General features: G+C 37.6%; 1 protein-coding gene across 1 annotated transcript in view; it reads right to left on the bottom strand.

Annotated features, from left to right (window-relative positions):
* Positions 1 to 4106: 4106 nt before the first annotated feature.
* Positions 4107 to 24545, bottom strand: part of LIN7A (lin-7 homolog A (C. elegans)) — a 41541-nt gene continuing 21102 nt past the window's right edge. Inside the window, exons 3-5 of the mRNA XM_010008046.1 lie at positions 12958 to 13029; positions 10342 to 10551; positions 4107 to 4319 (exon numbers count right to left, since the gene is read on the bottom strand). Coding sequence (XP_010006348.1) covers positions 4107 to 4319; positions 10342 to 10551; positions 12958 to 13029 — 495 coding nt within the window. The remainder of the gene's footprint in view (positions 4320 to 10341; positions 10552 to 12957; positions 13030 to 24545) is intronic.

Below are 24545 nucleotides of genomic sequence, written 5' to 3' on the forward strand. Positions count from 1 at the left end.
CAGTTAAAATATGATGCACAAGTACCTCCAGACCTGCAAGTGGAAAGTGTTGTCCTCCCTGCACTTCTTTTAGGTCCTAATTCAGCAATGAATGTGAGGAAAGTGCCTTACTGCATCAGGATCAAGACATTTAAATTGCAAATGAAATACTGTCTACAACAAAATGCAGATTATAGGTGTAGGGACACAGATTATTCTGTGGTTAAGTGCCTCTATGTTTTATCGATCAGTAAGGGGCATGAAAAGTAACCCCTAAAAAGTTATTTCTTCCTGTTTCTATTTCAAATTTGTTGGTAATTGTATTTTTCTTGTATTTTCTTTAATCTCATGCTTAAATGTTGGCAAAGACTGGGATATTAATTTTAGTGTTTATAGATAATTTATTGGATAATAATATATGAAAATGAATTTTATATGCTTCCCTATATGAATGACATTCTATTATTGAAATCTACTAATCAGCACATTCCAATCCATTAAACCTAAACTTTTTGAGGAAGAGGAGGAGAGGAGGTGGAGAGTGGTTTGGAAAAATGCAGTACAGTGGGCTGACTAATTCTGGATGCTTGGTTTCTGAAAATGCAACTATTGGTGTAATTCAAATCATACTGATAACATACAGAAGAGTTATATGCAGTCATAATAACAATTTATATACCATCAATATTAATAGCAGTGTCTGGTTGAGAATACAGTTTTAAAATAGGTACATACAATTTTATTAAGTATAAAAAGACGTAGTGCAGAGCACAATACAATGTATTTCATCTTTAATTCTGGTAGTCCTCAAACTCCACTGTCTTAACTGATATTGTCACCAATGACCACTGGATAGAATTACTTCTCTGTATAAAATACGGCTTCTCTGGATGAATTCATGCTGTTTTGTTTTAAAAATACAGTAATTTCCTTTCAATAGCTACTTACACTAATCACTGTCAAGACAGTTGGCTAAGCCTACATCTGGTTTCTTACATGCTATGATGCTGCTAGTTTCCCCTGTTCCACTTTTCCTCTCTCTGAGAATAGATCCCTCAGAATATTAATTGTTTCTGACTTGTTCCAAGTTCACAACCAGAACATTTGTTCAGACCATTTCTACATTCCTCACGTTGCTAAACTTTCACTGACACCAGCTGGAATCTTCAACATTCATGGACTGTAGGGATCTCCCCTAAGCTCCTTTCCTCTCTGTCTTCACTCATGAAGCACAAAAGGTGTGCTCAAAATGATTATTTTTTTTAGAATTTGGGGGTTTCATTTCCTTATTTTCTTGAAAGTAGATGACATCTGTAGCCTTCCAGCTTTGACTATTTTCTTTGGAAAAGCCAACATGTAAACTTAAGAACTTAGTTATATATTCTGTTTGCACATTCCAATTTGGTTTGATTTAAAAAAATAATAATAATCAGAACTCTAACTTCAAATTGATTCAAATGATAACATGCAAGTCTTAAAAAGAAACATCTTACACTTCTTCCTCTCTAAAATATATTAACATTAGACTGGAAAATAAATTAAAGAATACAGAAAAGCTGAGATTATGCTATCACAGTAATATCTGCCAAACAAAGCTTGGTCTTTTGCTAACATTAACTTACTACATTTGCAATACATGCTAAGCAAAGACCCTACTTCTCTAACAGGTACATTCAGACAATATATATTTTATGGAATAAATATATAATATATCCAGTTATAGATTTCGGAATAGTAACTATAATAGATACAAGCAATATCTATGTTTAAAAATACAGTTCTAGGATTCCCTAACTTTACTACTAAGAAAATTAAAGTTGACCTAAAACTTTCTCACTTTGTTGATGTATAATAAAATATATGGAAACACCAAGAGTAAAAAGCCAATTGCTTCTACAAATGGAATACTTTATAAATATAGTAAATTGCTATTTCCAGAGGGAAAATTGAAAATTATAAACAGGAATTTAGGTTAAAACAGCTCTACAATATAGAGTACAAAGTGGCTATGAAGCATGATGTATGAGTTTGATGTCTGTGGCAAAAATTTTGAACTGATGTAGTTGTTCATTTCTGGATATAACTGTAGAGAAAGATTCTGTCCCCAAAAGCAACCGATCTTGATCTCCTTAAACCAAAACTTTAACTGCCTAGAGAAAGCCAACTGGCCAATTTGTGAGAGTAAGGAGTGCAAGATCAGATCAAACATGATTATTTGGAAGCCCTGGACTTCACTGTTTCATAGGGTTTACCTACAATGCTGTTCTCATTAGGAATAGAGTCCCAGTAGTATTAGGTACTTGTGACTGCCATGTGCTGAAAAGTCTTATCATGAAGGTGCCCTCCCTATTTTTGTCTTAACTATGTTATTCTTGTACAGCACATTCTCCAGATGAATTCTGTTTTATTTTTCCTGTAGTTGTTTCCTTTTGCTGGAATACTGAAGTAGTACAGCTCTGGCTGCTTGATTACTGAACTCTTGATCGAGGCTTTTTTTTTCTTGAGAATAACCTAGAATGAAAGAAACACATTTCTCACACCAAGCACAAGGAATTGAGGAATTAAGTTGCTATTTGTCTTTGCCTGCCTTTCTTCTCTTTCAATTTAAAGAAAAAATCAAGATCAGTAAAAATAACTTACATGCTAATGAAAAGACTTAGGCAACTGGAAAAATGAAAAAGTTCACAAGACTGTAGCATTTGTATATTTGTCTCCTGCAATGGTCCTATTTTACACAGAAACCCAAAACTTACTTCATTAAATTCTACTGTTTATACCTCCTACCAGAACTGAGGCCCTGAAATGGTATTCCAATCCCACTCAGTGTCTGTTTCCATCAACAAAACTGCATTTCTGGTGGTCACAGGACAAGGGGTCCACAAGGTGGGTTTTTTTCCCCTAAATATCAATGGAGGTCAGTGTCAGTAATGATGAAATGATCACTGGGAGCTTCAGTTTCTGAGCATTTGGGAACTCTTTGAGTCACTTGTGGACTTCTACTGCTGCAAAAATCCTGTTTTGCGAACACCTGGTATGACACATAGAGGATTGGGGTGTAAGTCATTGGGACACACTTCCTACCTTACTTCATTTGGGCAAAAGGAGCATATGTATTAATGTATTTATGTCACAAAGTCTCATTGATTTCAGAAAAACTGCGAATGTGGAGAATGTCTGTACCTCGTACGTTGTGTTTTGACTACACTGGGAAACTTGCAGGCCTCTCAGAAGCTACTGTGATATTGAATGTCAGCCAGGAGTGAGTTAAATACTTCCCACCAAATTGGAGATGAGAAGCAAGTACTTGTGGCTTCTCTGCAGAGGAACCACAGGGTGAAGTTTGCATTCCCTATACCAGAGAAGGAACTAGGGAGACTTTTCTTTATATACCAGTAGCAAATCTCAATATTCTGTTGAAAAGCTGTAACAGACTATTTGAAAATACATTAAACTTTATCTAAATCTGGTAGCATATTCTTTCCAGTCACAAATGCTCTGGTTTTTAATTAAAAAATGTTCCCAGTAAGTACAGCCTTGCTATGCAGTCTTGTTTGCAGGTAAGCCAGAGCTGCTTAGTGGCTATTGATCTCAGGGTTATTAGTTGGAAATTGGATCAAGAATTTGTTAGCGTCTTTCACCTGTTTTCAAAATCCATTTTTACTGGGTCAGACTGTGTGGGTATGTACCAAAGAATGAGCTCTGATCATCCTCCCTGCAGCATGTGCTTGTCAGGGCCCTGAGGGCACCACCAGCCCTGACTCGCACTCCAAGAGTCCCCCCCTGGCACCGCAGCCCAAGACCCCACGTCAGCTCCCTGGGGCTCTCTCTGCTCCCCCCACAGCCAAGGACCCCACACTGCCCTCTGGAGCCATCAGCTGTGATGCTGCATCAGAGCCAGCATCCAGCTCCCCACAGCTCTGCCTGGCCGTGAGCCCCACTGAGCAGGGCCCAGCCTGGGCTCAGCCAGTCACCATCCCCAGGGAGGTGCCCGATGGGCTGGGGCTGTCCTGGTGCCCCCCAGCTGCCCTGCCCCTGGCTGGGGCTGGAACAGGCCTTGGCACCTGGCCCTGCCCTGCCGGACCCCAGGAGCTGCTGGCCCAGGTGGGAAGACCAATGAATCCTCTCACCTACGACATATGGTTTTGTTGTGTCGTTTGCTGCTGTTGCTGCTGCTGAATGAGCAACTGCTGCTGTTGCCGGCGCCGGGCTGTCCTCAGTTTTTCGAAGCGAGCCTCCATCTCCTCCAGCACCTTGGGGGTGTAGCGCACCACCAGCTTGACACTGTCCTTAGCCGCCTTTAGCAGCTCCACCGCCTTCTCATGGTGCTCTCCTTCCACACTCTGGGAGCAGGGAGAACAGATTTAACAGAGAATATGCTGCTTTGATCTAGAGCTCTGTGCCTTTTTTCACACTGGGCTGCTGGGGTTTTAGGAGTTCCCACACCTTACATTTTTCAAGGAACTATTAAGGTAAAGTGTTGACTTCAGTAAGATGTATGCACTGCTGGGAATGTATTTATTTTAATATTTTAAATAACACAAATCTGTTTTAGGTTGCATGACAAACCTGATTTCTGATCCGTGTGAAAAGCAGGGGAAATATTCAACAAGCTTTATGCAAACAAAATTAAATGTTAAAAAGCCTCAAAACCCTGCAATAAAAACCTGAACAGTCTATTTGCAAGGTGCAAAAATAAATACTTAAATGTTGGTAAGAAATGAAGAAATTGCAAGTTTGAAATAGCAGTTTTCCTTTCTTACACCCCGACCCTGTTTGGATCCCGCAGGGAATGCCATGTGGTGATCCATCAGTTGCTGAGCTGCAAGCAAAGGAGTGTGCCTGCTGGTCCCAGGGCCTAGCCATGTCTTTGTTAATGGCATTAGTCACATGTTTAACATTTGTGTGACATGGGCTCTCTATTGGAAATAAACTAGTCTTTGTCTGGTTAGTTGTAAGCAATTAAGCACTAACTGAAACGTTGCATGTTCCTGCTGGAGGAACATATACTTCCCCTCTCTTTGTGGAAAATGGTTGACAGTAAGATGATATCTGCTGTGAAATCAAAAGTGTTCTCAAAGGGGTTCAAGCTCTGATTTCTATGCTAACACTGTTTGAAACAGTAAATTTCCAAATGGGGGAGGTGACTCGGCTGTGAAAAGAGTATTTAGTTTCTACCATTAAGTAGACTAACTGGAGTGCTTTTCAGGCATGTGGATTGTTTCCACATCTTAAGAGAAAGGGAGAATTTTTCTAATGGTGTATGATTGCCCATGTGTGTTGCAGGTTATATTCCAACAAACAAAAGTATCTCTGCACAGGAAAAAAAAAAAAAAGATGGCAGAACTGGTATCTTCACATTGATTTTAGACATTCTAAAAATAAGTCATTTTTTTCCCACATAAAAGAAATCAAAGTTTACTACATGCTGTGTTTTAAAACTTGTAAGTTTACTGGGCTATTTAAAATGAAACTATACCCATAGGTGTCCAAAGAGAAGCAGCAGCATTTGAAGTACCTGAAGTTCAATTCAGGCTAAAAGAATGATCGTTAGCATCATTATAATAACTGTCAGGAGAAAATTCCTTCTATTTCCATCTTTCCTGTTTGACTGAGTAGCATTGTGCAAGAACAATGAATAAAGATTACTTCTGCTGTGACATACTACGAGCTAGAAATAATGATTTAGAAGTTTCAAAAAGCAGGCACAATACACTTCTACATACATAATATAAACAACACAAGATTATCGCCTTATGGTTTATCTCCCTTCTCCTGTTACATATCCTTCAACATATTAATACAAGTAATTATTCCTTGAGTGATTCAACTGACTGGACTCAAAGAGTTTCTACAGAAATGTAAAAATGCTTCAAAAACATTAATGCAACTTGGAGAAATAAGGAATGTCATGCCAGGTACTGAAATTATTGCCAGGAAGAGAAAAAACCTTGATGTAAATAGACATCTGATTGTTGAAATAAATTACTTCATGTTCTTGAACTGCACATTCATGAAATCTCTCCAGTAGGTCTCCTATTCAAAGATCTTTGAGAAAGTTCATAATCTGTGATGACCAGTTTTATTGGAAGTTGTGATTGGGATAAATCTGCTGAACAAGCACTGCTACCTAGAAGTAATTTGGAGAAAAAAAGGTTTCCTTACAAATTTTTGAAAAAGACGAAATCGTTTTGTGTAAGAACCAGTGAATTAATCCAGTGCTCCAAAAAGAGCTTAAATTTAAAAGCTATAGATGCACAGGGTGTTTTGTGAAATTGCTTTAATGAACAGGTCACAGACAAATTAAAACCTCTTCCCTGTGTCCCCTACCCCATAACTGCTTAGTGTTAGAAGAGGCAATCATAAGTAACACACACTGTAACTAGCTATCTTTTGTAACTCACTGCTTGGATACTGGCTTCTGTAAACGCAGTTCTCACCTTAAGAGGAACTGTACCAAATTTGACCTTGTTTTATTTTTCATTTTTTGCTTGTGAATTGTGGTCAGTATGATGTGGCATGGACATTCAGAGGAAACAACAGTGTATTTATTCAGTGTTGTGATCAGTTTTGCTGTGGAATAGTATGAACTTAGAACAGGCTAAGGACAAAAATTGTAAGCTCCCAAGCTACATGAAGTAGCCAAAATATTCATTTGCTTACAAAGAGTTGGATGGTTTTAACAGACATGTATAAGCAATTGTGATTGTATCTGTCCTGTAGGGGAATAACAAGATGGTGTACTTCAATACTTCATACAACTTAGTAAACTGTATTTAATTTATTATTGCCTGTTTTCTTTCCCATTTGTCTCTGGCCTTGTTCTTCCAGTTTACAGCCGGTATTTTCTAATTAGAAATGACAGGTTTGACTTTGTTGTTATCCAGGTCAATGGAAAACTCCTATTGACTTGAATAGTAATGATACAGAGTAAAGCCTAAAGCTCTGAACCATAAACAAAGAGGGGAAAATAAGCAAGGCAAAGGAAAAGATAGTACTGCTAAATACAAATCCTACTCCCCAAACATATCTAACTCAGATCTTAACAACTAGAGTTTTCAGCTGCTATTAATACAATTGCTATACTTGCTCTCCACGTCTCCATTGCTGCCTGCACTCATATTTCCAAGGCTTTGCAAACGTTCCACCTGCACAGCAGTAGCTGACAACTTAAACAGCAGAAGCTCCTTGGAGTAGGGAAAAGAACTAACACCAGTGAAGGAAATTGTTTTGCTGTTTCAATTCTTCTGCCTCTGCAAAACTCTGAGGCTGTGCTGGTGAAGGACTCCTGTTGGTATTGGTCATGTCGGTACACAGGATTTTGCCGACTGAGTTACACTGGCCAGGGACATTGCAAGGATCTGATAACCATGTTATTTTAGAACCACTCACCAAACATGGGATTTAATAAATTTGTTTCAGAATGTATGTCTTTATTTACTATGTAATTTTTTATTGCATCTATTTTATACATACTTCCATCTATTTCTCTTATTGCACTGGCAGATGCAAAATACTGTGTAGAGACAAGAATGACAAAATCCTAGAATGGTTCATGTTGGAAGGAACTTTAAAGATCATGTAGTTCCAAACCCACTGCAAGTGCAGGGACACCTCCCACTAGATCAGGTTGCTCCAAGCCCCATCCAACCTGCTCTTAAACACTTCCAGGCATGGGGCCTCCAAAGTTTCTCTGGGCAAAATGTTCTAGTGTCTCATCACCCTCACAGTGGAAGAATTTCCTCCTTATATCTGATCCACTCTTCCAGTTTTTAGCCATTACCTCTTGTCCTCTTGCTACAAGCCCTTGTAAAAAGTCCTCCTCAGCTTTCTGGCAGGTCCCTTCAGGTATTGGAACAGCTGAAAAAATTGCAGATACAGCATGGGGAAACACCAGCTATTACTGCATCCAGGGCCTTAGACTTGTCATAAATATAAAAGAAAAAAATCTCACCCCCTTGCAGACAAAAAAAGAGAAGCTGATTGTTACCCTACAAGTTGCAAAACTGAGAAGAGTATTTCCATTCGATATCTGTAAGCAAATGATTGGGTAATAAATTAGCCATTATAAACCTATTTTGTATCTCTTTCTGCATCTGACTCACACCAGGTATCTGACGAATGCAGAACAGAATCCTTGCCAGCTATGACCAGCAAATGCCTTTGTGGAGCCATCTGCAAGGCTTGCTGCTTTCAATTTCCTCTACTTTTAGGGGGTGTGGGACAAAAGTATGTAACAAAATCCCCAGCATAATGAGAAAACACTTTTTTTCACATCCGGTGAAACAGCTCAAGGAACAGTCATGCTGGGGTAACAAATCTGGATTCTGAACACACAGCTCTAATTTTATGTTGATAATTATAAAGTTGGATAACCACCAACTTCTGGGCACAAACAAGTTACAGATAATTCATTTTCATTTCATGTTCCACTGCTGAGCCGTCTGTTGTATTGTACATACTGTATACTACTTCCTTTCCTCCAGCTAAATTGAGAGAAGCACAGAGTGAACTAGTCTCAGTGAACAATGTTAAATTTAGACCTTTCTCCTCCTGTTTCAAGCTGTCTGCAAACAAATTACCACTTCTATAATTTTTGTCTTTTTTAAGAATTATATTGTATGGGCTTAATTCAGCTGAAGATTGGTGTGTGAACAGTTGCTCAAAGACATAATTTCAAGTATGCAACTGCAATTCAATCTTCAATTTCTATTGTTTAGACTATGAACACTAAAGATTTTTCTGTTACATCTTGGAATCATCTTTCTCAGGTGCCTACACGCAAATCAAAAGTTTATATTGTGGGTTTTTTTGCTACATTAGCTTAAGACATATTCCAGAGCACATTCATGAATTTCTTTGTCCAAACTATCATGAAATAGAGCTGACAACAGTAAAATTCAGTATATCATGATGTCTTAAGGCTCACCACTTTCCTCCCCAGTATTTGCCTAGACACTGTTGACAGAAAAAAGAACCAAACACTAATTAGCAAATACAAACTCTTTTAATCTGTCTTTTTTATTCACTTGTTGACAGACATGCTGAACAACAGCACCACCACAAATATTTTATCTACTTTCAATCAGTGAAGTTCAGGCAATTTACTTATTGGTTTCTTTTTCCCTGAGACAAAATCATCTTTTCAGTGGGTTTCCTTTTATTTTCTATCTTTTTTTTTCTCATTGTGTACGGGGGCAAGTAAGCTTCCAGAACTGTTATTTCCCTTTTGAGAACATGATGGCTGATGGAAGAAGTGGAAAAAAGTCTGTCTGAAGTGTTATACTGATATCTTATTTCAAGAGAAAGGGAATAGCTATTGTTGAGAGAAACAGACAACAACATGAAAGCATGTAGAAAACAGCTTTTTTTTTTTTTACTCTTGATGGGTTTGCAACACAGAGGAAATTTAAGTTGGAAAGTCTTATATTTATGACTGGATTCAGGAATGGCTCCTACGTGCTTTTGGTGTATTTAACTGCAAAGTTTAGATGGAGGTTTTGCATGAAAAAGTATTATGTTTTCATTAAGAGAAGTGTAGGGTTATATCAGTGAGTATGCTTACCCTTTCAGTATTTTACGTTCCCTTGTAAAAGGGAACAAAAGCAAAATGAAAGGCATAATTTGACCCGTATCATGTAGGCAGTGCCTCATTTTTTGCCTCTACTCTAAGAGTCTTTTAATTTTTACCTCGCTGCTGACATTCACAGTAAAACTACTGTACAACACTCCACCCTGAAGTATTGACTTACATGAGAAATGACTGTGTATAAAATGTAGCTTTTTACTGAAAATATGTGCTCCCTATATGTGTTCATTTTTACAGCTCATTTCTCTGACAAGTATCACAGCTGGACAAATGTCACTGAAAGAGATCTGGAATGCACCTTCCAATGCAAATTAGCACTAAATGTGCTTACCAAATTTCCTTCGCTATTATGTGTTCAAATGCTCTGAAGGTCACAAGACTGCACAAGTGTCACTGAGGCATCACCATGCTTGGAAAGGGGCTGTGCACCTCAGAGGCTATAGAATTGGAAGAACAATAAAGCCTGTTATGATGCTTTTACTGCAAAAGGAATTTGTAGCACGATCTATTAAGAAAGGCATAGCTTCTGTGTAAATTAAGCATGTGGCGTGGACTGAAAATAAAACTTTGAAGCACCCTCCATCACAACAGAAGTTGCAGTGGCACAAAACTGTCGATGCAGCTTTGCCTCATTGCACCACAAATGCATGCTGAAGGTCCCTCACAGAGCTCATTCTTTTTGTTTCATATGGCTGCATTTTAAACAACAGTATTAGAACAGCTGTGAAAAACACAAATCCAGATGAAAATGAAAGGTCTATCAAATTTCCACATACCACTCCATTAACCGAAAGCAGCTGGTCCCCCCGTTTGAGCCCTCCATGCCTTTCTGCCACTCCTCCGGGAATGATGCGAGAAATATAAATAGGTGAATTTTGCTCCTTTCCTCCCATGACATTAAAGCCCAGGCCTTCATCAGTCTTTGGCAGCTCCACCACTCGCGGGTGTGAATGGCCTTCACTTGCAGCAAAAGCAGCAACTGTTGCCTGTAAAAAAAAAAAAAAAAAAAAAAAAAGGAGTGATTTGGCTTTGTAGGGAGAACACTGATACACACTCTTATTCATTTGCAGGAAGAATTCATTCCTGTGAAGACATTTCAGTATCTTATTCTGACCTTTTCTGATCATCTGAAGCATTTTTAAAAAGTTAAGTTCCATGCCAATGCTTTTGAAATTAAAGGAATAAGCAGAGGAATAGAGAGTTCTGGTGCCTTGTCAAAGATAAGGCAGAGTCAGCAGCAGAGCCAGAAGTAGGCACTGGGAAGCCTGACTGCGTGGTGGTGAGCTCTTCTGATCACTAGTGCATTTCTGTTTTGCCTTTTCACAGGGAGAAAATCTATTACTGTGGGATAAGATAATGTGATCTCTACTGTGTTCCTAGTTGAAACAAAGCGGATGAACTGAATTGTGAACTCTCTGCTCTTCTTTCAGAGGTATGAAATTTTTAATTTATTTTTTGGGCACAGAAAAATATCCGAAAAAGTTATTATTAATTTATTTTTTTAAAATTACTTCACAATCTTTATGAAGTCTTGCAAACTAAGTAACTCCTGGAACAGGAATATAACTTTTTATAATATAATTGGATCAAAACTTTTATTGGAAAATTAAATCTTAAGACAATGGATTTATATATCAATTAGAAAAATCCTAGACTGTTCATCTTACTCTGGCAAAAAAGCCTATAACATTTAACAAACTGTAAAGCTTGCATCCAGAAACATACTGCATCTTACACTTAATTTTCACTACAAGTATTTTCCTACTTACAGATCCTGGTAAATCATGAAATAAGCATGAAGAAAATCTTTTATGCTTTTCAAAATGTGTTTGTAGTCCAAACTGCTTGAACAATTCCACATTACACTAAGGTTTTTTAAGCATCCTAACAATGCTTACGCTTAATAGAAGCTAGTGGATGATGTGACATAATGAATCATTCTCAGTTACATGTATTTGCACATGCAGACCTTGTCATCATGCATACATTTTATGTCAGACATGAATGCACTAGGAAAATGCAATGCAGACAGCCCAGAAATAACCAGGAAATACTGCGATATTGAAACATTGCTCTGTAACCCTGCTGTTCTATATGAATAAGAAATGAGAATGGCAGACACTAATTGGATTTCTCCCCATTTACTATACAGCACAGCAATAATTTCTATGTTAATCTGAAGTGTAGACAAATTGGGATCACATATACACATATCTCTATATAGTAGCATAAACCTTACAAATTCACATTGTCCATTAACTTTCAATTAGAAGAGGGTGAAAATCACAGGAAGAGTCTACAGAAAGGAACATTCTACTTAGTAAGAAAAATACACTGCAATTCAGTGCACATTATTTGCTAGCTACTATCCAGCTTGCTTCTCTAAAATACTGCAGAAATAACTTTGTAACATACTCCCAACCTTTATCTTCTGATACAGCTTTAAATGAAAATCTCTTAACACAAATACATAATGGTAAGATCTTCATTCAATTAAGATAACAGGGAGTTTTGTGACTAACTTCACAGGAGTAGGACGATAAATAAATGTCTCTAGAAAATATTTATGGCTTTTGTAGGTTTATCTATTTTGGATAGTACCTGCTATAGAACCCAGAAGACAGTGTAAAGTACAAAATGCTAATAATAGTAAGAAAGCCACGGTGGACCTCTCTGTTTGGATGTATCTGTTTTTGTGCATGTTATGAAAATACAGGGTGTATTTTGTACTGGCACATAAAAAGGTTCTTTCATGGTTCTGTGAATTCCCTTAAGAAAATTACCATTGTATTAGTAGCAGTAATGTAGCTGTTATGGTCTAAGGATATGAGAAAGGCAGGTCCACATGGACAAAAAGACAGTATGCTTTATTAAAACAGGTAATGCATCAGAAAAAAAAAAAAAAAAAGAGCTTGCAATTGGCTGTGGAGTCTCTTGATCAGGCCATTTTTATCAATGTTCATCCTTCCCGCTCGCTCAGTACCTACAGTTCCCATTAGTTAAAGTGGAATTTTGACTGTTTTGTTTTCATCTCCCAAATTATTGTATCCTCTCTGGATGAACTTTATGGGAAAATAGTTCATTAAAATATTAGTTGTTGCAGGCAGACTTCTACAGAATGAACCAGTAGATTTGCTTTGGCAAAGCAACTTTTCAAAAAGCATAGATTTCCATAAAATCATTCTCTTTTCTTAAGCTACAGAAGCAGCATAAAGGTTGAAATTTTCCATTATGATTGTTACCTGGGAAGTAGCACTGGTTCTAGACTCTGGGCTGCCACTGATGTCTAAATTTTCTTACAGTGTACACACGAATACCTGAAACACACACGCGCACAGTCAATTACTAGGTCACTTGGTTAACACATATTTCAACAGTTGCACGTATCCTACCTTTGCAGTGGCCCTGGCTCGGAATTCGGGGCAGCCATTTACAGTTATGGTTTCATGCATGTATTGATACACCTAAAATGTTCATGAAAATAAAATGCAATTAATTATAGAAGCAAAACAAGGAATTTTTATTCACCCAGACAGGACAGTCCCTTTCCCTCATAAGACTACATTTCATTAGGGCTGCATTCATGAAATCACAAAGTTAGGCATCTGCTACACTTGTGCATGCTTAAGTTTATAGAAAACATCAAACTGTGTTTCTCAAGACACTTTGCAAACTTAAATGTACATCTTCCAAAATTATTCCTTTCCCATCTCTAGTGCAACATGTCCTATAGCCAGAAGAGTTAGGTTCTGTGTTATGAAAAATTGGTGGCTCCGTGCAATTGATTTGAATGCAGATGATCTGAAATGGTTCAAGTGGTTGTCTAAGCCTCTGCCAACAGCTTCCTTGTTTTTTCAACTTTCCTATGAACTAAAGATTTAGGAGGCTGGTGTTAAAAAAAAAATACAGTTGCTGAATATAGAGTTGCTGAAGAACAGAAGTGAAACATACATTTTGAAGAAAGATCACAGTACTGGCTTCCATCAGCCATAGCTAGGACTGGGGGAAAGTGCTGGCACTTTGGTAGGTCATAGATGGACCATGGGTAAGATGATAAATTACTATGAAATTGTACATTTACATATATGGCATAAAATCAATATTGCCAATATGTACAACTTTCTGTCTGTTCTTTTTTCTATACAGTCTCGGCCCACTCTCCCTTTTGAAAATCATCATTAAGGAGAAAGGAAAATGCTCTTTCATACTGCCATTGTTCTATAGACTTGTCAGACTCTTGGATGAAAAACAGCAAAAAATGCCTTGATACTAGCCAGTTATATTAAAATCAACCTTAAAAACTTTAAATATTTATAAGTAACATGGACATTTTTTAAACATAAAAGGCAGAAGCAAACAGAAATTATCTTTTTATTTAATTTTATTTTAAAACCAACAAACCTAGAATATGCTCTTGTATGCCAGGGATTTACTCGGCTTTTTCATGACCTACTTCATATGGAATTTTGTATTTTCATATGCTTTATGTCTCAGGTTGCATTCCTCAGAGGGAACCTTTGGCTAGTAAAGTACGTTTGCATTTACAGCAATCTCTTTCTTGGCATCCTTGAGGAGTACAGATTCAATCATACTTTTCAAAATATATTTACCTCTCATTGATTTTGTGATACTTCAACAGAAGGGCTAAAGCTTCCCTCTTTGAAAATATTAATGTTATTTTGACAGACAAGGTGTCAGATCTTGTACTCAATTGACGCAGAAAGCACAGCTTGTCCCATTTATAGATAAAACTTGCCCATCCCCCTGTCTTGACAACTTGTTACACAGTATCATAATGATGTGTCTCTCCCCACTTAGCCTATTATTATAAAACTTACACTGACTAACATATTGCTACAAACACCTAAGGGGAATTCAGATGTGTGGCTCATTTCTGATCTCAGTGGACAGACTTAGTGGCAATCAAACATTCTTGAATAGGAAAGTGTTTGTGATGACTGATCTCTAAACCTTTTTTGAGGTATATCATACACAACGGAAAGGCAAAAAAGGAAAGGAGGTAACAAATGCAATCCATTTTAGAGATATGCTAAGCACTTTTAAAATGGAGCAAAAAGATTCCTGGTCTTGACTACTGTCAGCACATAAGTCATTCTAGGACTTAATTCAGAAAACCTTGGATCAGTGAAGAAAGCTGACGCATGGGGAGGATGCCAAAAACTTCCTGCTTTCTCCATTTGAAAGGAAATCTTGCTTCTGTTGGCAAAATTGGCATTGACCTCAGCAGAGGCCAGGATTTTAAAATATAGGAAAAGAAAGCTCTTTTGTAGCCTCTAAAGGTTCTCTGGTTTGTTTCGTCTTCATACGGGATGATGCCATCATAAAAATTGATTGAGTTTACATACTCAGAATCACCCTGCACAGATCAGTTTATTGTGTAATGTCAGAGGACATATCCTTATGATTATAAGAAGAACTACTATATTATCTAGGAACACTGTAATTGCAGTAATTAATCATTAAATACTTCTTACTCCAAACCTTATGTTGCATTGAACCACCTATAATGCTGTATTTTCTTGATATGTGCAGGTTCTCCTTTTTCTTAAATCACAAGTGCTAAATGTACATACTTGTCTTGCTTGAACAGCTATAAATGCTGTGGCTGGCTATAGTATCTAAAAGCATATATTTGATTATTGAACTATTATGACATGTCACAAGATTTTAGATAAAATAATAGTTAGCAGTGGTTCTTTAAAATATTAATTACTAAGGCAGTATATCACAAAGATGAGCTGATCATTCAAGTGATTATTGGCTAGATTTGATTTTACGTAACTCCGTATTGTCTGCATCTTATCAGTATGTAATTAGTAGGCTTAATAAAACCCAGCATCATGGTAACTAATTTGTATACTGGTGAAAGAACAGACTCACTAGTGTGTGATTAAACTAGTATGTTGAAAAAGAACCAACTGACTAAAAAACTTCTGAAAAATTCTATCAATAATGCAATCCTTGTATTCATTTGTAAATTCTCAAAGATAACAGATTTTATATAGTGTTCTGAAGTTATCAGTGACTGTAATATCTGTAGCACAGTTCTTACAAAAAGAAGTCAAATCTCACTCTCTGTTGGTAACAGACGTGACCAGTCTTGAATATCTGCTTGAGGAACTCGTAAATCTAATTTTACTATTTGACTGTTACATAATGTTTAATGAAATTTGATTTAAGAAGGATAAAACACATTATTATGATAAAACACTTTCTTATTATTAAGTGAGTTTAACAACCAAACACAGATTAACTGTACCTGTTAGGGTTCAGATCTAATCATTGCCCATTCTAGCAATGCACAAAAAGCCCACAGAAGTCCATAAATAATCATTGTTTGCCTGTAGTCACACTAACCCCTTTATCTACTCTGATCTCAGCACCAGCTTTGCCATGATTTGTGCACAACACATCCATTCTGCTGCGTTTTCTACGTACAGACAACAGATAATCTGAAAAAGCTCTTTGTTCACAAACTAAATAAGGTGGCATTTAAATCCTCCCAGACTGAAATACCACTTTTTGTTGAATTCATTGTATATGATAAGGAATTGAAATGGTGTTATAAAATCTTTCTTTTTAGTGCCTACTATTACCTGTACTTGATTGTTTACATTTTTAGCATGCTGCAATTGTCCTGAATCTAACAATGTCATCCTTAAGATGTCATTAAAGGTTATTCTACAGATTTCCTTATTTGGACAAAATATCATTTAGTACACACAAAGACAAAGGTGAAGAACTTAATTATAAGTATTTGAAAAGCTCCTTTAGGATATTTACATAAGAAGCCTTTTAAGACAGTGACCTTTGCTGACCATGGTAGATTCATAATTTTGAAAGGTATCATTGCGTAATACAACGGGGTAAAGAAAGACAATTATTCTATCACAGAATTACACACTGATTGAGGTTGGAAGGGACCTCTGGAGGTCATCTAGTCCAACCCTCCTGCTCAAGCAGGGCCACCTACAGCTGGTTGCCCAGGCAGTATCTAGACAGTCACTATATGTTACCAATTTGGGAAAAAGCTGCATATTTATTTTTGTATGTAAAGCTGTTTATTTTTAGAGTGTCTGAAAGACTACATGGGTGTTTAGTAATATTTGCTGACAGATTCCATACACGGTCTAATGGTCTAGCGCCCAGGGAAAAGGTTCCACAATTCATTAATAATAGAGATTAAATTACAGGTGAAATGTCAGTGTTTCAAGATGCAAAGCTGCAGCTGTAAGGAAAATGGTAATGTTTCAGATAATTTTCCCCCACAGCGATTTCTACCAAGATTGTCAGAGTCTGTAGGCAGAAGGTTCATTGGGTAAATGCGTGCTGCACAGGGGTTTGCTCACACAGCTCTCATTTGTGCAGTGGAGCTAGACATACTCAGCTTTGTTTTCTCTTTCCTGTGGTGCAGACAATACAACACTCCCATCAAGAAATATTCCTGAAAGCACAAATATAGATCTCAGACTTTTTCAGCTTCTATGGGTAGTCTCAGATATCATAATTTAAAGTTATTCTCCCACAGTCCTCAAAACATACAAAAAGCTGAGGAAAATTAGTAGAAAATCTGAACTTGGAAGTGAATCCTCATTATACTGTGGCAGCTCTTGCTGGCCCAAATAAATGTACATTTTATTACTTCTTCCAGTAGGAGCTGCAGTGAGTCAGATGCAGCAGGTATTATTGCTATGACAATGCTCCTCATCCCACGTATTCAGCTGGGAGGCAAAGCGGCTGGCTTAGAATTACTGAATCATGGGAAGTGGGACTGCCTTACAGGTACTTCAGGAGCTAGCTTCTCAAAAAACTTACTCCATACAGACTCATAACAAAGCAGCACTTACTGGGCTGGTCTATTTAAGTAATATTAAAGCTTTAGGATGAGGTCCAGGAATAACAGTGTACCTAGCAGCCTGGTTTCCAAAGGAGGCTAGAAACAGCATTCTGTTTACAACCTGAATGATACAGCATCTTTTCTGCTGAATTCTCAAAGTTCCAATCTAATTAAACAGATTTTGTTCCATTAACTTCTTTAAGAGGCATTCAATGCTGCTGACATATTATGTAATTCAAAGTGCAACTCTACCTCCAATAATGATGCTCAACAGGTGTTTGGACAACTCAGTCTAAACATCAGAAGGGAAGAGATGTAAGGCAGAAATAACGTTGCAACAACGAAGAAGTGGAAATAATTTTGCAACAATGAACAAGTGTCCAAAAAAATGCACAAACAAAAAGACAGAGCACATTTCCATTTATACCTGTGAAGCAGTAGGCCCACATAAACTTTTCTGAGATACAGAAGTGAGGAAGTATCCTTTTTGAAAATGTAGGGGGTTTCCCAGGACAAGATACTATATGTAAGAAGTAACATATTAATTGGTCATGTTTCTGCAGTGCCTGCAGTATGATAACATAAAAAGACATAAAAATCTTCCTTCAAGAAGTCACAACCTAAGAAAGTGCCATAGGCAAGCAGGTTAAAGGGTGGAATGAAGAAGCAATCTGCAAAGATTGATAATGAAGTTTAACACATATATTGGAATTACCTGGGTTTAATTTATTTAGTTCATCTACCTTTTTTATTGCTTCAAGGAAGAAGAGAATTGTTTATCTATTTTTGGAAGAAGTATTTCAAGGAAGGGAAAACAGGAGCCTGACAGTACAGAAGGGAGAGAGAGCATGAGAATAACCAGTGCAAGGAAGACGTAATTGATTTAAATGTATTTATGTAGTCATGTCATGCACATATAGTCATGCACATGTGTGCATCCTTGCAGAACTGAGGCTAAACTATAAAAGAGAAATTATTATTTACTTACACCTCAATATAATTCTTCTGCCTTCAACTAGACTGAATCCCTGTCTTCCTAATTGTCTTCATATGTTGGGAAGGATGAAGTTAATATTTCTGCCTTCTAAGGCATCAAGTAGAAAGGAATATCTCAATCAGTCTTTTACCATGGTGAGAAGAGCTCATGTCTATGTGCTTTATTCAGCATAGCTGCTATCCTCTCTCCTGTCTTCCCAAAATCTGCAGCTGATTCTCAGACCTTCCGCCTCCTCTGACCTGAAAGGTGAGACCCATCTATCATCCCATTTGGTGTGCTGGTCTGGGCTGGTCCGTGGGGCAGAAGGAAGCCTGCTTTTGTGACAGGGAGAAATTACAGAGCCAAGGTGCACTGGAGAGCTGCTGACTTCTGTGACCTCCATGACCTCCATGCCTTATTTCTGAGGTCAAAATTCCATCTGCAGCACAAACCAGTTGTGTCTTTTTTCCCTTCTACTTTGTTTTCATAATTTCTACCTCTTCACATTCGGTTTGGCATTTTTTCCTTACCCACAACCTCTTGCTTGTATTTCCCATTCTTAATCCAACACACTTATGTCTTTGGAGGGGAATGCATTGGTTTGTATGCCTGGATAGACTATCCCAGGACTGTATTTCAGTGCTCAGTTCACATTGTAACTCTACCACATAAGCAGGCAAGGACACTTTAAGCACTACAAAGGTCAGGAGGGACTCTGGTCACCCTTAACATCTTGTACACCATAAACCATGGAACCTCATCTGGTAATTTCTGTACCAATCATAATTATTGCTTGAACTACAAAGTTTTCTGGTAGGTCTGTGAATTTCAAGCCTCCAGCTCGTTTGGGGAATTGATCAACTGGTTAACAGCATTTTAATTAAAAAATTGATTACTTCTAAGATTTTTCCAAATTCATTTCCAAATCCACAAAAGAAGGCAAACAAGTCAAACACAACCAAAAGCATATGTAAGTAATGTGGAGGTATGCAGCTTCCCAGACCACCCTTTGTTTTCCTCATGACTTTTTACCTCTGTAATCTTACTCAAGCTCAAAACCAATGTAGTGGAGCACTTCAAGTCAACCATAGACCTTTCACAGTTCAACGAAAACAGAAAATCTCAAATGATGGTGTGTTTATCTTGTTTTGTATCTCTTGAATATCAAGTAGCATTTCTTGTTTGTGCTGGGTTTGTGCCTGTGTTCTTTTTTTTTTTTTTAATTATGTGATAAGCATGCTCAGGAAAGCATGGATACATCATAAAAGTGTATTTTCTCCACCACAGCTACAGCCTCTAGCTAATATACTGTACTAAACATGGTCACACACCATAGCCCAGAAGACAGTATTTCCACAGGGAAGTAGAAAGCAAGTTGATTTTGTTTTCTATCAAGTAGACTGAAAAAAAAAAAAAAAGTTAGATTTTTTTTTTTCATTGTGCTAGTAGCTATTTTTAAATTAGTAGTTAATTTAAAAAAATAGGGAAGGAACTATTCTGGATGACTGGGAAGAACTTGACAACAATGTTAATGTAAATTTCAGTCCTTGCAGAGGACACTGACAACTTCAGAAAACCCCTGGCTGTGGATGCCACCTACACACACTGCAACTTCAAGTTTATCATAAACTTCCGTTCTTCTTAAGCAAGACAGTATGAACAAAGCAACCTCAAAGGCCCATTTTGATATGGGTTTGGTAGTCCTGACAGAAGCAGAAGAAAGCAATCTCACACCCATGGTCCCAGTATGTACTGTACATTGTCTTCATTTGGTCTCTGAGAGCAAGCAGATAAAATGTCTTCTTTTTGTCCAAGTCAAAAGGACAAGCTGATGCATGCCTATGGGTATGTAGCGTTAAAATGGTTGAAAAGTACCACTGAGGGGAAGGTATGTGATACATTATAGGGCTTATCTGAAGTACCAAAAAGTCTTCATTAAGTAAGTTATTTCCTGCAGCTACTGAATTTGGACAACTAGTAGAAAAAGCTGCTTTGTGACAACTAGTCTGTACTAATTAATTATTTATATCTGACAGAATGTGGTCATTCAAGGTTGCTGGCATTCTGAATATTTTTACATTATAAACTTTTGTTAGCCTATAACCAGTTAAATGTTTGCCTTGGGAAAACTGTTGGAGTCTATTTTCAAAACCAAACATCTGTATCATTTTCGTAATTGTCATAACAATCCTGTTCCATGAAGTAACACCGCATGGATGTTGCTTCATTTGGTAAGGATGCTAACCTGTTAAAAAGCTCTAACCTGTAAATGAAACTCAGTCTTGTTTAACAACCTGAGGATATGAGACAGTTTCAATTTCAGAACACGTGGAATAAAACATTATGACTTTGGTTTTTACATTTTTACAGAGGATATTTTATGTTAGTTTCCTTCTTTGGGGGGCAGGGCTATAGAGGAAACTAGGTCAGTTTTATCAAAGCAAAAGAAACCTGATCAGAATCTCCAAGCATTATTAAGCTGTCCTTAGGCAGTAGGTAAAACCAGTGCAGGCCTGACACATTGCTAAAAATAAATTATAACCACTGTAAGAGTATATTATTTTAATTGAAGTTGGAATACTTTATGGAGGCACCAGTTAAAATGCCAAAATACTACTTGCTCCAGCATTTTTCCATATTTTGTGTTGAAAAGGATGGTGTTCACTCTGCTCTGACAGTATCTGCATTGTTGTCTGAAAAACAAACCAAGTTTTGGTCCCTGAGTTCTTGCCATGAGGCTGTGCCTGTCCAAGAAACAACCCAACAGGGGTTACAGGCTGGGGCCAGAATTTCTTTCCTCCCTTCTGTGCAAGCAGAAGAACATAGCAGATGTACCAGGAAATGCATGCTGTCACATCCTCTGCCCATATTGGATGAATCAGTTAAAACACTCCTGGTGTTGCTGTTAGGACACACAAGACACTCTGTGTGTCCCCTCTTCTTCCCTCCAATGCCGATTCTGTCGGGAAACATCACTTTTACACTTGGAGTCAATAGGAAGTTGCTTGGGCCCCTCTTTAGAAAAGACTCTCATTTGCAAATAAAATCTATGCGGAATAATAAAATTGATTGGGTTGTTTAGTTTATTTTATGTCCCTTACTGTTGTATGCTCTGCTCTAAGCCAACGACAATTATGATCTGGCATCTTTGAAGACAATGTTATAGGTGTCTCAGAAAATGTATGCTTTGCAATCCCTAAACCTTAGCAAAATACTATCCTGGAAGTATCTTTTGCTTCTTCTACTCTAATATACTGGGATTGAAGGAAACAGCAACATGTCATTTGTTAATTCCCATAAGACCACCTGGAGTTCACAGCTCATCATTTACAACTCTCTTAGACACCACTGCCAGTTACTTCTAACTTCAAATTATGCCAAGCATTAACATTAATTTCCTGCACTTTTCCAGTAAGTCTGTATATATGCCGTTGGGACTGCTGTATGCAAGTGCCATATCCCAAACATTAACAGATTTGGCAAAACTTTGCCAAAAATCAGCACCCGGATGAATGATGACAAATCCGAGTCTGTCATGTAAGTTCATCTCAAGTGTTCCTATTGAGCTGAGAAGGCATGGAAAAGGAGGGAAACAGAGCTGATGTTTCTTTTTAAATACCAAGAAAAATGTAGCCAAAATAGTTTTAAAACAGTTTTATAATTTCTTTTATTTTCTGTAGGCACAATTAAAAAAGTGTGCATTTCTCAGGAGTCTCATCAGTGACTTCAGTTAAGCAGAACAGGGGGATACTGAGGCTCCATCAAGGCAGAAACAGTGGTGCAGTGCTTCCAACAACCTGTCAGCACAAATACTCCTCTGTAGTTCACCTTGCTGCTGATGTCTCTCAGGAGGAAAAATACGCTTGAGATGAACTGCAGCAGAGGCTATTCTGTTTACCCTTAAGAGTTTTATGTAATCAAATACGATACTGCAACAATAAACTAAAATTATCATGTAAGGAAAACAAAAAGATGCTGAGGTGCATTGCCCATGCTCCACTGCAGTTACCTTCTGCAACACACACAACTGCAGCCATGTGCAGAACAAAGACCACCACCTGAGCACCACTCGCCAGAGTTTTAGTAATTATGGCACAGCAATCCACATGAACCATAACATAAGCAAGAGATGTCATTGCTTTGATTCTACACATTGCAGGACTCTTGCAGCACTAAAATATTTATCCTTTGTGACAGGCACGACTATGCAAGCAGAGCACAAATGTGAGTAGGTATATGGCATCAGCCAACTCTGAAAATTGATCTTTAATCAAAATCAAAGGGAGAAAGCACTGATTAAAGACCAGTGATATGGTCTAGCCCCAGATTCTGGGGTACTACATCTGTGTAATCAATGCATTTAGCTCTAGGCAGCCAAAAAATATGTGACAATGGCAGCTGTTTTAAATCTCCTGCAGTGAAGTCATGGAAGTCATAGGGACTTAGTAACTGCACAGAGACTCAATAATGCTTTCTCTCAGATAACGCTTGGGCAGCTTGGTAAATTCACATAATTGCCATTAATGAAGGCCATATGTTGAGAGACAAGGTATTAATTCCAAAAGTTCTCATTCATGCCATCCAGGGCTTGCAAGCAACTAAGTAATGCTTCATTCACTTATGGTAAAGTGATAAATGAAACTTCATTGTTTTGCAAAATTTGGGTAATTTTTTGTTACATTCACCCTAAAAAATAGCATATTTTTTTAAACAGTAGAGTAATTTTATTTAGAAAATATTTTCCGTGTTTACTGCTAACTTAACTTTCTAAATGCCTAATTCAGCATGGTGGCAAGACAAAAAGCAGGCAGCCCATCTTTGGAAACTCAATTTTTTTCTGCCCTAATTTACATACATTACAAATCTTTCTCTCAGCTCATCATTATAGATATAGTACTTGTAACAAGAAGGGGAAAGCAAAACTGTTATAGATGTCATACCATCATCCTCCAGTGAAGCTTAATAATGCCACTTCCAAACAGTGACTGCAGTACTGATTCAGTTGAAATTTTTATAATTATTTAATGTGGCTCTTCTTTGCTCGGACACCAGTAATGAAAAAGGGATGGAAAACGTACAGCAAACGATTCTTGCAAATGTCGCACAGCCCCAGAATTCAGGTAAACTGGTTCAGCTGACATTATAATACACCCCAATATCTAAAAAAAGATACAATGCTGAAACTTTACAATTAGCATCAGAAATGCTAATTTTAATGAAAATGTGCAAATCAATCCATGCACAAGCATGTGAAACTCTGAATGAATTTGGTTAATTTGCACAATTCTGTATTTGCTACTGCATGAGTGTCACTGCTAAGTGAATGGTGCAGAAATTCTGAGTAAGCTATCTGCAACACCAACAAGGTATCAGGTTAGCTTAAGGAGAACTTTGCTTCCCAGTCTGTCTAATGGGGCATCATGCTAATATAACCATACTGCTTTTATGACCTAAGTTACAAATCTGAGCTGATAAATCTCATTCACTTGACTCATATGAGTTGTGCTATTGCGCTTTTATTTGCTAATTGCCTTATTAGTTAAGTCCAACATACCACTTTTGTTTAATCCTGACCAACACCTCCATCTGCATGGGTAAATGTGCCAGCAGGGGACTTCACATGTCAGGCTTCCTACTGAGCCTTAATTTCAGTTTACTTCTGTGGATTATAGAAGTAAGTCTTCTTGATATATATCTCCTGAAGTTCCATATTTTAATTAAAAAACTTCAAAAGCTGGGCTTGCCCTATAGATATAAGAGACTGACTGGAATTGTATTTCGTCTCCTGTAAAAAATATTCAGCTCCCAGTGAAAAGAAAGAGTAATGCAGAGTGGGATTTGAACTCTGGGGTTGCCCTCACTGACAACCAAGAAAGTCTGGCACGATGAACCTCTATTTTTACAGGAAATTGGATTCATCAAGCAGAAAACAATGGAACTCTGCATTCAGAAGCTAGGCCTGGGAGGTAGAGGAACAGCACTCTGTTGCAAACTGAACAAACATATCTTGAGATCTCGAAACACAACAAAACCAGGTCTTTAAATGACTCCTACATTAAAATCTCACTTGACTGTATTTTGTGTTCCTTTTAAGAAACCACTGTCAGAGACCCAGTCCTGCAAAAGTGCTTTTCTGCAATGACCTG

The sequence above is a fragment of the Chaetura pelagica genome, unplaced genomic scaffold, assembly GCF_000747805.2.
Source record: "Chaetura pelagica isolate M959 unplaced genomic scaffold, ChaPel_1.0 scaffold50, whole genome shotgun sequence".
Lineage (NCBI taxonomy): Eukaryota > Metazoa > Chordata > Aves > Apodiformes > Apodidae > Chaetura > Chaetura pelagica.